Source organism: Pistacia vera, unplaced genomic scaffold (genome assembly GCF_008641045.1).
Source record: "Pistacia vera cultivar Batoury unplaced genomic scaffold, PisVer_v2 Contig196, whole genome shotgun sequence".
NCBI lineage: Eukaryota > Viridiplantae > Streptophyta > Magnoliopsida > Sapindales > Anacardiaceae > Pistacia > Pistacia vera.
Genome location: NW_022195997.1, coordinates 511,271 through 528,269, shown reverse-complemented (window position 1 = coordinate 528,269; position 16,999 = coordinate 511,271). Strand labels below are relative to the sequence as shown.

Below are 16,999 nucleotides of genomic sequence, written 5' to 3'. Positions count from 1 at the left end.
CAGCCTCTTATTTTGTAGATAAAAATCTGCCCAATCATGCATGTTTACTGCATAAGTCTGTATGGTCTAAAACAGTCACGTAGACAGTGGTATAAAAGGTTTGATTCTTTTATAATGAGTGTTAGGTTTATAAGGAGTAAGTATGATAGTTGTTTCTATTTTGCATTGAGTGACAACATGCCAATTTATCTATTGTTGTATGTTGATGATATGCTACTTATTAGCAAATCTAAGTCTAGGATAGATGATTTAAAACAAAACCTCAGTTCTGAATTTGATATAAAGGACTTAGGTGTTACTAAGAAAATACTAAGAATGGTAATAAATAGAAACAGAGCAGGTTGTGAACTTAAAATTCAACAGCAGTCATACTTACAGAAATTGGTTGTTAAATATGGGATGTCTGGCTCAAAGATGGTATCTATGCCTTTAGCTAATCACTTTATGTTAAGTAAATCTAAAAGCCCCAAGTTTGATTCTGAGTTGATTAAAATGGAAAATGTACCTTATTCTAATGCAATAGGTTTAGTTATGTGTGCTATAATTAGTATTAGACTAGACTTGTCGTTTGCTATTTCTCTGCTTAGTAGGTTTATGTCTAATCCTGGAACTGAACATTGGTCTGCATTAAAATGGTTGTTGAGATATATCAATAGTACATCACATATTGGTTTGGAATATTGTAAGAGAGGTAATACACTTGATCTTGTGAGGTATGTAGATTCTAATTTTGCAGGAGACAAGGATATTAGGAAGTCAACTACCTCTTATTTCTTTACTTTTGGTAGAAATTGTGTGAGTTGGAAGTCTCAGCTACAACCAATTGTAACACTATCCATAATTGAAGCAGAATATGTAGCAGTGGCAGATGTGTTCAAGGAAGCTTTGTGGCTTCAAGGAATTCTGTGAGAAGTAGAACTAATGGATGGTGTGGTGACAATATACTATGATAGCCAAAGTGCAATACACTTGAGTAAAAATCCTGTCTACCATGAGAGGACCAAGCATGTGGATGTTCGATTCCATTTTGTTAGAGATTTGGTAGCATGAGGAGTGATTAATCTGAAAAAGGTGGTAACAGAAGACAATTCGACAGATTTAAGTACCAAAGTTGTTACTGTTGCCTAGTTCAAGCATTGCTTGGATTTGTTGTTTATAAAATAGGCAGCAGTAACTGAGCTATGAAGGAATATGTAGTGGATTAGCTGCACTAATGAGATTCTAGAACTGATGGTAGTGTTTTAGGCCTTCAAGGTGGAGATTGTTGAAGTGAAGCCTCAAAACATTATCGCATAGTTCTTAAAATGACTAAGTAGTGCGCTGTCATTTTAAGATGCTTGGGAGAATGCTGGTCGTTGATGGCAATATTGATCCAATGGTTGAGATTTACAGTTCAAGTCAACATTACAAGCAGCCCCAAAAATGTAGAAATAATCAGTCTTCTTCTCTCTTTTGGGAAAAAAATGAGTGCTCTCAATTTTTTTTTCATTTTTCAGCCCAAAATTAGTGTAGCTTCAGTGAGTGAGTGATTAGTTCTCAGTTATTCTGTGAGGGTTGTGTGTTCTCTCAAAGATTAGAGATACCAGGAAGAGTTTTTCCAGATTAGGAGTTACAAAGTGAGTTTTGGTTGTGATTGAGTGAAAGATTGATTGATCTTTGTTCTTGTAAACTGTAAGTTCTTGATTAATTAGTGCAGTGAGCCCTAAATATTCTAGAGCTCAACGTGGATGTAGTTTATCCAATCTTGGATAGGTGAACCACAGTAAAAACCTTGTGTTTGTTCTTGATTGTGTTATTGTGTGGATTGTTTTGGCTGTGTGATTGATTGATATTGGAGATTGATTATTAGGCTTGAATCTTTGCACATAGTATTGAAAACCAATTTCTCATTTATATAAGGTATACCATAATTTCTTATTTGTAAAGGTATAACTCATTTATATTTCGAATCAAACATAGTACTTTCATTGGCAGTTAATGGAGATGAAACAAGATCTATTATAGAAGATAGAACCCAAATTTGACTAATGACCCGATCTAACTAAAAAAGACGAGAAAAATAAAATAAGTGTGTTTGTGCGGCATAACCTGTTCTAATACACATTTCCAATTACATTTTTATGACATCAACACAATAACATCACCTCACTGGCTGTCCAAACTCACTTAAACTTACTCCATTGTCTTAAACACTTGTCCTCCCAATTAAATTTGCCATCTGTCAGTCAAACAATGCTTACTCCCTAGCTTTGTTTTATTCTTCCCTTCCATCTTTAAATACTAAGCAACCAGAGGCACTAATATATAAACCTCATATTCCTTCTTTAACAAAATTTACATTTTATCTCTATTTATGGCTTCTCGATATGAAGTTGAAGAGACCATTTCCTCAGCCAAGGACTTGAAGAACGTCAACTTGCATTATGGCCCGACCAGGCCATACGATGTTGTCTGGGTTAACCCTAACAACAAGTGCTCCACCAAGGTTGATGAGAAGGGCGACGCATGCCCTTTCTGGGACCAGAGACTTGTCATCCCTTTGCCAGGACCCGTTAACGGAGACTCCACTCTATACACCGACGTAGTCCACACTGCCAATGAAGAGGGGACCAAAAAGTTGATCGAATCGGCTCGTCTCAAGTTGAGAGATGTTCTCGATGACGTCGGTATTGGTGAACGTGTCAAGCGTACATTGACTCTCAAAGGACCTTCTGGTAGGCCTCAAGGAAAAGTTGAAGTTAAGTTTAATATCTTAGAGCACTGTTATGCTCCGCTTAGTGTGCATTACACACCCCCTTATGGTATTCCATCTCAAGTTATGATGCGTCGAAGATGAGACTTAAAACCTGTAAATTATTCAAGATGCGCATGCTTCAATGTTTTGATCATAACTTGAGCTGTAGAAATCAGAATTCAATGATTCTTGTGGTGTTGGAAAGCTTATTCAGAGGGCTACAAATTTCTATTGATGACTTTTCCAAATTATAAATATATCAGATTCATGGGACAGAAAAAACTATCATTGTAGTGACCATTTTTGTCGCTGTAGCGATGGAGTGCGGGCCTGATGGGTTGTTTTAGTCCAAATTTGACTTATTTGAGGCATTTAATGCTTTCCTGATTAACCTCCAAACCCTAGCACTATAAATAAGGGTCTTTAATTAGTTTTTAGAGATGAGAGAAGGGAGAAAAAGCAACCACTCTTTGGAGATCAGAATTCAGAGAGTTTTGGTTCACAAATTAGAGAAGTTTTTCTATTTTTCTTTCTTGTTCTCATGTTTGTTGATACAATGGCTGTTTTTATTACTAAAAGTATGAACTAAATTTATTGTCTAGGGCTAAGATGTAGCCCAATTTTATGAATATGCATTGAATTATTTGTTGTTAATTTTTATCAAGTTTTGTTTTAAGTTTTATTATTGCACTTAATGCTTTCAATTCTTAAAGGCCCGAGAGTTGAATGATTTTATGGGTTAGGTTGAGATCGAGAGATGAAACCTAATTAGTCCAAGGTAATAAAACCATTGATTGAGCAAACACTAGAGATAGGTTACCGTGATCTGTGAGGCTTTGGTAAATTCTATAAAACTTAATGATCTCTTAGCTTCTAAATCCACTTTAGAGATATTTTGGGTTGTTGATTAAGGGTTAATTTGATAATTGTTCGACAAAAAATTATCAGCATATTAGGGAATTTGGCTTTTAGAATAAGCTTAATTAGGTTAGCAATAATTGTCAACGTATAGGATTAAATTGATGTGAAATATATGCCCTAGGTTTAGTCATATTGATCTTTTTACCAAAGTATTAATAAAATTCTGCTTTTGTTTAGTTTTTAGTTTGTTTTATTTTGCATTAAATTCTTTCTTAGGGAATTAGATTAATCAAATAGTAATAAGATAGGTTAGTTTGGTACTTGGTAATAGTAGTTCTCTTGGGATTCGACACTCGTTACTCGAACTTTATTACTTGTGCGATTTCGTACACTTGTGAATAGCCTATCATTCACTTATGATGTTTCCACATTTATTTGGTTAAGCACAATTGTATCTATAGTTTACACATAATAAATGTGTGCACATTTCCTTAGTCTGAACTTAGTGTAAATATGTAGACACATTTGCGTCAAATGTGTAAACATTTTACCAGTCAGATCCTTTAGTATAGGTGTCATGTTTTCATTGCTTGTTAGGATATTTTCTAGTTTTGAAATATGCGTGATTGGTCCAATTACAAGTGTGTGATATTTTAGAAGTGGTCCAAGAATGTTGTGCTTTTTTCAAATGTGATCCAACAAAGTTTTTGAAAACTTTCCTTAAATAGCCCAACATTTGTAAGCCTTTGTCGGTTGATTTTCCAAGGGTTTGTTGAGCAAGGATTATATAATGTCTTCTTCATCCTTGCGTTTTTGCTCTGTGAAGTTTCTTAGAGAGTTTATTCTTTGGTCAGGTTCCTTATATGGTTTGGTACTCAAAATACTTTGCTTATGTGTTGTTGTTGAGTTGTTGTTGGAACATGGTTCATTTGACGAAAGCTTGAACACTATGTAGCTAAAAGTTGACTTCGGCCTTGAAGCTTAAGTGGAGCTCGAACTGTCCAGGAGGTTTCTTGGATTCAAGCAACTTGTAGAAGAACATTGGAGCAACCAAAGGGGGGAGTTAGAGTGTTGTGAAACAATGAGCGTTTTACATTTGTTTACTTAATTTCAAGTCAATAATTGACTTGCAAGCCTTTGCTATAGTGGATTTGCTTCGTTTGGACTTGGTCCCATGGATGCAGGTTGTTAGCCGAACCATGTAACAATCCTTGTGTGCTTTACTTTATATCTTTGATGATTGGTATTGTGTTGTTGATGAATGGCCATTCTCACAAGCACAAAATGAACTCAATCAACTTATTTCGCAAGAGTTTAATGAACTAGATTAGTTATAAACTTTTATTTGGTATGAGAGCACGTTATGAAGAGTTATTTCAGTAGATTCATTCTTATTTGAATGCTTTCTATATGTACATAACTTTAGCTACCTAAAATGCCCTTATATTATAATAAGCATAAATTTAAATAAAATGTTAAAATTAGACTTTTAATTTATTTCATTTAAAATATTTTAAAACTACATTATCTTATTAATAATAGATGTAGTTTCTAGTGGCTGGAAATTTTTTTGGCGAACTTTGGCAATCAAATTGGTATCAAAATGATCATATTTTTATACTCTCTCCATCTCTACATTTTTTTTATCAATAGATGTGTCATTGAGTTGGGATCTGACGGAGAAAGTTCGGCTATGGCACTTTCTTCGTCAATCCCAGCCAGAAGCTACCTTTATTTCAATTGAATTTTATATAGCTAGATAGGTTGGTCAAGCAAGATCATTTTGTTATCAATTTTACTTCTTTCAAGCGTTGAAAAATTTTTAGGTCACATGCTAGCGGCAAATTCCAGCGATAGGATTTCGGCAATGGGTTGACCAAAATTCGCTTCTATAATATTTTATTTAACTAACTATATAATAAGGATATATTAGTATTGTTGATGCAAGAATTACACCAACTAGAGTGATCTGATTGACCTTGGTGGAACCGAAACTAATGTGTGTGTGATTAAAGATAACCAGCAATGCAATATGAATGTAAATGTAAAGCAAGTAAAGAACACAAAAGGTTTTTAAAGTGGTTCGGCAAGTTTAGATCCTGAGCCTATGTCCACTATTTTTCTTATTGCTTTGAGAGCTTACAAGGAAGTAGTACTTTACCTATAACAATTTGCTAACCCCTCTTCCATCGTTGGAAGGGGTTTATATACAAGTTTTTTACAAAGGAAAGAGTGAAATTAAAGGAATTACAATCAAGATTAAAGAGCAACTCTGATATTCTCGCGATTGAGCGCTAAGATAGACTATCATTGTTGTTAATCTGATCTCTTCCGAAATATCCAAGATTTGAGCTTATCTGTGACTTGCTTGAACAACTGTCATGATTGGTCACAACTAGCTTATGCTGAGTCGAACAAGTCTTGAGCTGAACTGATCTGGGTTGAGCTATAACCTCACAGAAATCTGACTTCTCTAAGCTTAATGGGAAAATCCCACACAACATCTGCCCCCTAGTGCTTGGTGCTTGTTTCAAGCTACGAAGACTAATTGTTTGATTTGATATTAAGCTTGAACTTCACAAGTTGTACGTTAAATGTAGATTTGGCCAAGCTTCATGAGTCGGACTTAATTTCAGTCAATGTGAACAAGACTTAGCCTTTTTTTTGCTATGACATTCACGACAAACATGGAATTTGAATTGAGGGGCATGCAAGTAATTTTCACACGATCGTGTCGCATTAAATGTTATAGACTTTTGCAGTTACTTTTCATCGTACGTGGGCGACTACAGTTGTCCACGCGAGAAGTCGAGGCAACGTATAGCTATGGTTATGATTGCAGAAGTTTGACGATTGATCACCTTTGTGGATGATCGACATGTGTCCATGTCGAATAGTTAAGATTGCTCAATGAATGGAGGGCTGAGATTTGTCAAAGATCGACGGTCGAGGTTGAATCTCGCCTCTTTGTCTCCTATGCTCACTACTACAAAAGCGGACATCTTTCGTCAGAACTTCATATTTGCAATATGCTCAAGAGTTTATTTGCCTCTTTTTTCGTTGTTGCTTTCTTACATTCATGATGACTTTCTGGCGAACTCCCACCGCATTTTACACTTTGGTAAGGCTTTTTTTCTCCCTTCTTTATTTTAAACTTTCTTTGTTAAGGGTGGCCATTGTCGTGGCCACATTAGCTTTTTTAGGGTTTTTTCAGTAGTTGCACTGGTTTGGGTTTTAGAAGGGTTTAATGTGGTCACTGGAATCCTGGTAGCTTGCTCGTATCTTTTGATTGACACGAGCTGTCTTGGATGCCTAAACTGAAAGCAAAGTGTGGATAGATCATCAAAATTTCGAGCTCTGACACTTGATCGCTTCTCTTTCAGGTATCCAAAGGCACGCTTCCACCATGTCTTCGTCCAATAGCCATAAGATAGATCAACTTTTTGATTCCCCAGCAACCTTGGCTGTTCACCGGGAAGTTGTCCTGAAGGTTTCTAAGGACCTTATTGTAAGGAGCTCGAATAGTGATGTTGCGGGCTCGTCGGACCATGCTTTTGCGAAGGACCCCCACCAATGAGGTCTCTAGTTCCCATGCCCCAGAAGGAACCAAGTTCCTTGATTGGGGTTGATGATCTCGAGTAGATAAAAGATGTTTATGCGACTCAAATTCCATTGAGGGCTTCAAGAGATATCTCCCGGAAAAATCCCCCAACAAGTTAGGCGGCCATTTTAGATACCTTCTTGAGGTGTGGGATGTCCATTCCCCCTCATTATTTCATTGCCAACGTTTTGAATAAGTTTAGCATTGCTCCCTTTCAATTGACAGGGAACTCGTACATAATTATTGTAGGTATGTACATAACATATATGATAGTTGAGTTAGGCGAGCTATTGGTGGAAGAGCTTGTCCACCTGTATAGGCTGAAAAAGATTCAAGACCACACATACTACATAAGGCGAGGAAGGACTACTTTAACAGTTTGGTCAGAGTCCCAAATAAGATTTCGAATTGGGACTCCCAATATTTTTTCTATGAGGCTGGGGAGACTGCCCTTTTGCCTTGGAAGCTAGTAAGACTCCGATCTTTGTGCAAATAAAGAGGGTTTCCAAGTCTAGCTAGCGAACTAACCTTACATTCTCTTTGTTTTGCAGTAAATGTTGAGCAAAACTTCCTCCCTGAAGCTATCTTAGAGCGGCTTCAATGTTTTAGCAATCTTTCCAGCAGTGAGTGTGACGTTACCGAGCTTATCTCTTGGTTGATAGCGTACCGCTTATGTACCGACTCAACAAAGTTCTACACCATTTTTTAGAAAAGTAAGTGCTCAGTAGCTCGTTGTTTATGTTCTTCTCTTGATAGGTCGCAAACAGTTTATCTTTCTTTGCAGATATATGGGTCGATAAGCCAAAAGGCTTGAAGAAGAAAGAACCAGCCCGCAGGGCTGCCAATAAGTCGTCGATCATCCCGACGAAGAAGTAGCTCGCGGATACTGCCAGGGCAACTAGACAAGGTACCTCGTAGCCAACCCTCAAATGTAGCGGTGGTGAACTTGGAGAGGGCGCAAGTGTAAAGAAACCCGCGACTGCTTCGAAGCCAGTCAGGCCCGAGCCCCGCGAGGGCTCAGCGAAGAAATTCTCTGAGCAAGTTGGAGGCTCGAGGAAGAAGAAAGTGACCGAGCAGCAAGAGGGCTTGGGGAAGAAGAAAGCGATCGAGCAGCAAGATGGCTTGAGCAAGAAGAAATCGACCGAGCAGTAGGGAGGCTCAAGAAAGCAGAAAGTGATCGAGCAATTGCCAAGCTCAGGAAAAAAGACTGTCGGGGCTGCTGGTGGGTCGAAGAACATCTTGGCCTAAAGCACAACCAAGAAGAAGTTTTCCCGACAGATGAGCCTGTTATCCTTGTCGAAAGTTCGCCTCTGCGACGTGGCAGGGGAAAAACGAATGAGGCAACTCAGGCCGAGCTAGACAAACTAATTGGCAGGCTCCGAGAGCATGTAGGCGTTGGAGCCTCGACGGCCAGGGAGGCCATTTCGTTGCAAAACAACGAGATGCTTAAGGTTGCCCCTCCTCACGAGTAGCTTGCTTGCACATGCAGCTATGTCACCTTTGGTAGTTCGCCTTTCTCACATTGTTTAAAGGCTTTCTCATTTACTTTTTGCTAATTGCTTCTTCTTTTTCAGGCTTGCGCAACAACTAAGCTCCTTCTTGATGTGAGCTATCTCACCGTAGTGGGTAATCATGGTAGCGTGCCAAATGCGCCAAATTAATAACCTTACTAACCTAACTACTAAATTGCATATAGGGTGAGCAAGGGTCGATCCCATAGGGAATGATTCGATTAAATCCTATATTCTAACCAATAACCACAACGAAAACAAAAGAAAAATAAAATAAAATAAGATCTTAAACAGTAAACATGACAACAAAATAATGAAAGGGGTTGTAGACAATGCAATCTAAAGTGAAATGAATAAATCTCCAATGGTAGAAAATATCATATTAAAAACAACTAGTTCTCGATTCAAGATCCACCTAAACATGCATTGGACATGAACTAATCGTAAAATTATTCTATCTCGTTATTATGGAATGATTGACCCTAGGAAACAACAAGCTCTATTACCCGAATTTTCCCTTAATTGTCACTACTGAAATAAGCTCTTCAATTAGATCCTAACCCTTGAACAACCTAGAATAAGCTCTCTAAGCTTAATTCAATGGCAGCCTTAAGAATTAGGAAAATAGTTCAATCCAAACAACAATCACTCAAGATCGGATTATTAAACTTAGGTTATGTTATTCAAGGTGACAGATTGAGAACTTGTTCGTAATCATCTATCATCACGTGTTACTCATTGAATAGTAAAAGGACAATTACGTATCATAATTCCTAATTTTAACATATGAAATTCCGATTAAACAATTTAGCAGGCCATTACTAAATCACCCAAACAAAAATCATAAACAATTAAAACAAAATAACATAAACAATTCCAATAAGAACGAGATTAAGAACAATGTTATTGAAGTTAAGTTACACCAATGACATGAATTCAGGCTTCAAAATCCCCTTGAACTGAAGAAGAAAGATCAGTCGCACATATTGATGTAGAAAGTAAAAAACTCAAAGAAAAACATCCACTGCCATCCTCTCCCCCGTTTAACCTAACAACTCATAAATAAATAACGTGTTTTTCCTCAATTCTGCCTTAGGAAAAACAGAAATTACTTTCCTAGACCTTTCCTAAACGATAGACTTCCAAAACCGTCAATCCTTATCAGATATGGAAAATAGAATTCGTAATCCAGCTTGCACCAGGATTCTCACAATGTAAAAGAACTTTTATGGGCTTGGTTACCTCATAAAAGTTGTAGTCCTGGAGGTGTAGATGAATTTGGGCTTCTGAATCACCTACTTTCAATATCTGAAGCTCCAGTTAGGCCCATTCGAAGACTCAATACTCAGCCAGGAAATCCTTCCGCGAATAGGATTCCAGGTCCGGTTTTGCAACAACTAATGAGGGCCCAAACAAACTCGGATTCTCGCCCATAATACCTTCCTGGAAGGCTTGATTCGTCTACTTTAATTTTTCTGAAGAACACGTTTGCAATCAAGAAATCTGACTCCATGAAAAACCTGAAAAACGCAACACTGGTCAAAATAACAAAAAATCTGGAATTTCCTAATCTTTTCTCAATTATTTCATAAAGTTTATCCAAATATGTCAAACTTACAAAATAAAATCTAATCAACTCAACTAGGCATAAAACAAAACAAAAAACATAATATGGAAGGAATAAAAATATATAAATTACACTCTTATCAAATCACATGAAATGGCAAAAGGCAGAGAAGGTGAATGAGGATGCCTTGGTGAGGGACACTGTGGCAGAGAAGGAAAGGGAGTCATTGCGGGCCAACCTTGAGTGACTAAAAAAGCAGGCTAAGGCTTTCGAGATCAAGGAGAGGGAGTTCCTCTATAAACTCTCAACAAGCGAGGCTGCTCAGAAGAAGGCTAAGGTGGACCTTACCAAGGCTGAGAATGATCTAGAACATCAGTGAGGTGCCAACAACAAGCTGAACTCTGAGCTTGCAGTGGCTCAAAATGTTGCGTTTAACTAGGAAGCCAAGTATGTGGAGGCTTTGGGCCAAATCTTCCAAGAAAGGGAAGATCGCAAGGAGGCCAAGTCAATGGCCATCTGGCTCAAAATAGATGTTAAAGAGCTAAAGTTGGAAGCCAAGAGTCACGCTTGGGAGACATCGATCTACTTGGTCTAGCAGCATTGGCAAGCCCACCCTTCGCTAGACTTCTCCTTCCTTCTTGCGGTCCACCAGAAGGAAATATAGAGAATGAAAGCTAAGGCGGAAGGCTTGGAGTTTGTTTACTCAGACAACTCCAACTCGACAAGAGCGAGGATGAGGAAGGAGGTGATGAAGAGAAAGAGGTCACCATCAAACAAGAGGTCGAAGACCCGACCTTGCTAGCCTCGCTCCCAGCTAATGTCGATAGCCTCCCCCCGGTCGAGCCACCAAAAGATCCCCCAGCTCCTGCTCTCGAAGATGTTGCTCAAGCTCTTGCCGTCGAAGATGTTACAGCCCCTGTTGTTTAGTCTTTTTTTCTTTTTTGCTTTTTAAGTTTAGTTTGTAACTAAACTCTCATTAATCAATGGAAATTTGGTTTCTCATTTTTGTCAAGCATTACTTTTATTTATGTTAAGTCATTTTAATTGTTATAATCAAACTTAGCGTAAAATATTCAAATTTGCTCCAAGTTATGCGTAACTTGCTTCTTTAGGAACTTCTCGAATCAGACAAGAAAATATTTATTACGACAACGTCGAGTTTAGAATAGTTGCTCGTCTCGCATTTTGGTCACCGATTTATGATCGAATTTCTTTCGACGTGTTTTACTTGAGCATTTCTCAAGTTTTAACTTCATCAGGTCGGGGAATTTCTCCCTTGATGAGTTGAATTTTGGCATGGCTTACAAAGCTAAGCTGCCTTTTTTCGAACTCTTGACTCCGAGTTTTTCAGAATTGATTGCTTAGGTCGCGATTTTGAAACAATAGATAAATAATAAAAAACAAAGATAAAAGTTATGAATAATATCTCTTTATTGATAAACGAAATTTGGCCATAAGAGACCTTACATTAATTAAGAGAAAGGAGAGGAGATAGAACAAAATTGAAACCCGAGCTGCTTATTGGTAGAACCTTCTCAGATGCTTCGTATTCCATACTCGTAATAGAGCTTCACCATTGAGGTGCTCCAGGTGAAAAATTTATGGTGTGCGTTTTTCGAATATCCTAAAAGGACATTCCCATTTGGGCCCAAGTGCCCTCAAGTTCGAGTTATGTGTACTCAGGACAACCTTTCCTAGAATTAGGTTACCCACCTCGAAGTCTTGGTTTTTGACCTTAGAGTTGAAGTATCTTTTGGCTCTTTGTTGATAGGAAGCAACCCTTAGTTGAGACTTAGCCCGGTGTTCTTCAATTAGATCCAACCTTAGACAAAGAAGATCTTTGTTTGTTTCTTCATTGAAGACCTCTCTCCAAAATGAACTAATCCACACTTCTACTGAGGTCATTGCCTCGCATCCATAAGAAAGCGAAAATGTGGTTTCTCCTGTCGAGCTTTTGGCGATTGTTCTATAGGACCATAAGGTCTCAAGAAGTTTGTCTACCCATCTTCCTTTAAGAGAGTCGAGCTTCTTCTTGATGGTATGCTTGATTACTTTATTAACAGTTTTTACTTGACTGTTGGCTTGGGGTCGTTAGACATCAAAGAAGTTTTTCTTGATTCCGAGCCTTTCACAGAATGATTGGAAGTCTTCGCAATCGACCTATTTTCCATTGTCGGTTATGATGGTATGAGGGATTCCGAATCTACAAATAATGTTCTTGTAGACGAAATCCTTAGGCTTGTTTGAAGTGATGGTGGCTAAAGGCTCGACTTCTGCCCACTTGGTGAAGTAATCAACTACGACCACCGCGAATTTGATACCTCATTTTCCTTGAGGCACTAGGCCTATCAAATCGATCCCTTAGATCGTGAATAGCCATGGACTTGTCAAAGTGATCAACTCTTGAGGTGGAGCTTGTTGAATATATGTGAACCTCTGACATTTGTCACACTTGCGAACGCAGTCGGTCGCATCATCAAAGATTGTCAGCAATAGTATCCCTGGCAAAGTACTTTGTATGCCAAAGATTTGCCTCCGACGTGATTCCCACAAATACCTTCATGGATTTCCTTTAGGATATACTCTGCATCTTCGTGATCAAAACATCGAAAGAGCAAGGAATTATAGCCTCACTTATACAACTTGTTGTTGATAAATGTATACCGAGCTAATTTTGTTCGAAGGGTTTTGGCCTTGTTTCTTCCCTCGAGCACTATCCTATTTCTCAGGTACGCGGTTATTAAATCCATCCAGCTATATTTTTGCCCTATCACCAAAACTGATTCTTGCGATGCGAGGATGCTTGGACTTAGGAGAAACTTAATAGGAATGGAATCAGTTGCTTCTTTGCTCATTGATGAAGCTAGGCGAGCTAGAGCATCGACCACTGAATTCTTCTCCCTTGGAATCTATAGAACTGCATAAATCTTGAATTGCTCAAGTTCGAATTTTACCTTCCAGATATAGGACACCATTATGTCCTCTTTTGCCTTTAGAACTTTCGAACAGGAACCCGGCTCCCGCCCCCTTCTCATTCAAGGACCCATCCATATACAGAGTCCATTGCCATAGATTGTCGAGCTTTGGCTGTACTGGCTTGTTTTCTTCCGAGGTGCTCGCTTTTGGCAGGCTTATTTGCCCCCTGGGCTGGTAGGAGAATTATGAGATGAAATCAGCCAAAGCATGTCCCTTGATTGTGGTTCTTGTGATATACTTGATGCCGTGCTGACTCATTTCCATAATCCACTTAATTAACCTACCCAACGCCTCGGGCTTCTGCATTATCTTTTTTAGTGGAAAATTTGATAGGGCATGTATGGAGTGTGCCTGAAAATAGAGTCGCAACTTCCGAGCAGCTATGATGAGTGCATAGATGAGCTTCTCCATCGCGGGATACCTTATCTCGGCACCGAGAAACTGCTTGCTCACATAGTACATTGGCCACTATACTCCCCTTTCTTCGCGTACCAAAGTCGCGCTTATCACGGACTTAGATACCGTTAAGTATAGCAATAGAAGCTCACCTAGGATGGGCTTTGACAACAAAGGAGGTTGCCCTAAGTGAGTATACCGATAAGTCTCTATTTGTTATTCTAACAACACTCCCAACTTTGTTCTTTAATTTGAGTTGAGTTTGGGACTTTGGTTTGAGTGGTTGAGTTTTAAAATTTTATAGGGTTTGAATATATATATATATATTGCAAAAGTTTACATTTTTAGAAGACAAATCTTACTAAGTGATGTCAATAAACAATTTATAAATATCATCAAATGTGAATTTAGATTTTAAATAACTTCCTAAAATAGAATCTGTATTTATGACAAAAAAGGTTAAAAAATAACCCTTTATGTTACTTTTGATCTATGGTATGGTATTTCTTGGATGGTTTAGGCCTTAGGGGTACTGGTATTAGTTTCTGAAACTTGAGGTTTTTAATGAGTTAACGACTTTTTCCTACCCAAATAATGACTTAATGACACTTTTCCACCTACAGACTATTAAAATATCATTTTACTACTTAAATTTATATTCTGACAGCGAACAAAAAGCAAACTCGGTCTAAGCTGTTAGGGTTTTTGAAATGGAAAAGTTGATGAGTCTTTTGATGGTAGAATGTTGGATTTTGGTGGTTGAGATTGATCGAAATTTGACTTGGAAGGAATGACTGCGTAAATTCTAATCGCTCGATTGCCGGTGATTGGCAGGGTCAACGAGAGTATGGTTTAAGGGGTTTTGGTGAGTGATGATTGAGGAAGAGAATGGTAGTGGTTTGAGACACAACAATGCTGGAATCAGAAATAAAATACAAATTTGAATAGTAAAGTGGTATTTTAAAAATATGTGAGTGGAGAAGTGTCATTAAGCCATTATTTGGGTGAAAAAAAAGTCGTTTACTCAGGTTTTAATTAACAAAAGCTTGGGCATGGCAAGAAAATGCTTATTTCTAGTGTTCTGGATAGACCTGACAAAGTGTTGCCCGTATCCACAGGTAACACCATCAATTACCCGTCTGAAAATTACCCGTATCCGACCCACTCGTGAAAAATCAGGTGGATCGAACAATACCCACGAGTGCCCGCAGGTACCCGCACTTAAAAAAAAAAAAGCTGAAAAATAGAAAATTTAAAAAGTAAAAAACTAACTCACTCAACTCTCACTCTCTCACCTTTGCCGAACAGCAGGTTGCAGTCTGCAGCAACCTCACGCTATCACGCAACATTTCGCCACCAACGTTGTTGTGGAGGGTCTTCTTGACCTTGGACTCATCTTTTGAAATGGGTTTCTAAAGCTTGAAGGGCAACCAGTCTACGGATCTTGATGACTCTTGTCTACGGATCTTGATGACTTTCTTCTGCTTCCTCGCTTCTTCTAACCCCTTGTTTTCAACAAATGAGTCAATAACACTACACTACAAAGCTTGTGCGACAAATAAGAAAAAGACAAAGACCAAGACAACAAGTAAATGAGACATAAAAGTAATCGATTTGAGGGTCAAAGCCATAGTCATTGAAGTGTTGAGGCCAGACAATGGAAAAATAGGAGACTTGTTTGACATTTTTTCTTCAAAATCTTTTATGCTTTTGCGTGTCTCCTCTGTTTTGGTGATAGAAAAAAAAAAAAAAGGAAAGAAAAAGAAGACTTTAAGGGCTCAAGATGCCGTTGGTAATGGTAAAGGCAGTAAACTAAATGAAAAACTCAAAAAAAAAAAATTTTAGATGACCCGCGGGTCGACCCATATCTGTATGAACGGGTATTAATCATACGTTTTTCTATCCGTGAAAAATTTTTACCCGTGAATCCGTGCTTGTTTTACCCGTTACTCATAATTATCCGGCCCACCCGTTAGCAGGTCTAGCTCTGGACAACAGCCTGCAGAATGTCAACTGGTGGCAAGGCCCATACCCGTCATTTGGGTGAACCGAACAACTTGTTCACCATGTATTTTGATGGACAGCTCTAATCACGCACGGGTTTCAAAATAGAACACTTGTACACTTGTAATGGAATGATGTCTGTGAGAAGCAAATATCAGATATTAGTTTCCTTTTGTCGTAGGAGAAAAGATAAAATAAAATTATACTCGCTTTGTTTTTAAATAATAAGTGTTTTACTTTTTTAAAATAAAAATCGCTTCTTATTAAAATAAAAGAAAAAGACGAAGAACAAAATAAAGGAAATAGAATAAGATAAAAATATTAATTATTTAAATATATAATAAAAAAAGTTCTCACCTGTAAAATCTTTTTTCACCTACAAAATAAGAGGAAAAAGTTAGGTGAGAGAGATAATTTTTTTTATTAAAACTTATGTCCAAGCTTAAAACATCTTTTATATAAAAACGGAGTATTACTTATCATACCGAGATTTTGTATTTAAATAACTTCAAACAAAATATTTGTTAATTATAAGAATATAAATATTTCATTATGAAACCTGTGAGTCTTTTGGGCATTCACTAAACCTCATAGGTTAATTTATTTATTTATTCTTACATTAAAAATGAAATATTATATTTTAACCTTATCACGGTTCCTCCTCGTCCTCCCACCTTTAATTTCACAAAAATCATAATTTTTAACAGAGAGTTCTCCAAACCTCCGTATAAGCAAAGTTTCATTTTTTTATTTTTATAATTAGCTTTCGACTTTTCGTAACGCGGTCTTTCCAAATTATATAAAAAGACAGGATAAACAATTTTTATCTCTTTTATAAATGTATTTCATTTATTGAATTTATAATCCTCAAATTATTATTTCTTTTATAAAAAAGAATTATAACACATGTATTTATTCGATAGAGTTTAATTATAATAATAATTTACAACTTCTATGTTTTGAGAAGAAAAAAAATTAAAAATCTTTAAATGGTAAGATAAAAATTAATATTTATCCTTAAATAGAAGCTAATTTAATTTGGCACATATTTGGATGCATGTACACATTTATTATGACTTCCAAATAAAAACCTGTACCAACTACGCACTTCCTCAGTTACATTTTCATGACGTCAACACAATAAGAACAGCTTACTGGCTGTCCAAATTCACTTAAACTTACTCCATTGTCTTAAACACTTATCCTTCCGATTAAAATTTGCCATCTGTCAGTCAAACACTGCTTACTCCCTAAATTTGCTTTCTTCTTCCCTTCCATCTTATAAATGCTAAGCAACCAGACCCACTAATGTACACAACTCCCATTTTTTCTTTAACAACATTTCCATT

At 37.4% G+C, this 16,999-nt stretch overlaps 1 protein-coding gene across 1 annotated transcript; it reads left to right on the top strand.

Annotated features, from left to right (window-relative positions):
* The first annotated feature begins 2,353 nt into the window (after positions 1 to 2,353).
* Positions 2,354 to 2,836, top strand: LOC116127869. Its single transcript, XM_031413532.1, has one exon. The coding sequence runs from the start codon at positions 2,354 to 2,356 to the stop codon at positions 2,834 to 2,836; it is 483 nt and encodes a 160-aa protein (XP_031269392.1).
* Positions 2,837 to 16,999: the final 14,163 nt, after the last annotated feature.

What these genes read in the sequence shown, in the direction of transcription:
- LOC116127869 (XM_031413532.1), top strand. Translation starts at nt 2,354, where the DNA reads ATGGCTTCTCGATATGAAGTTGAAGAGACCATTTCCTCAGCCAAGGAC.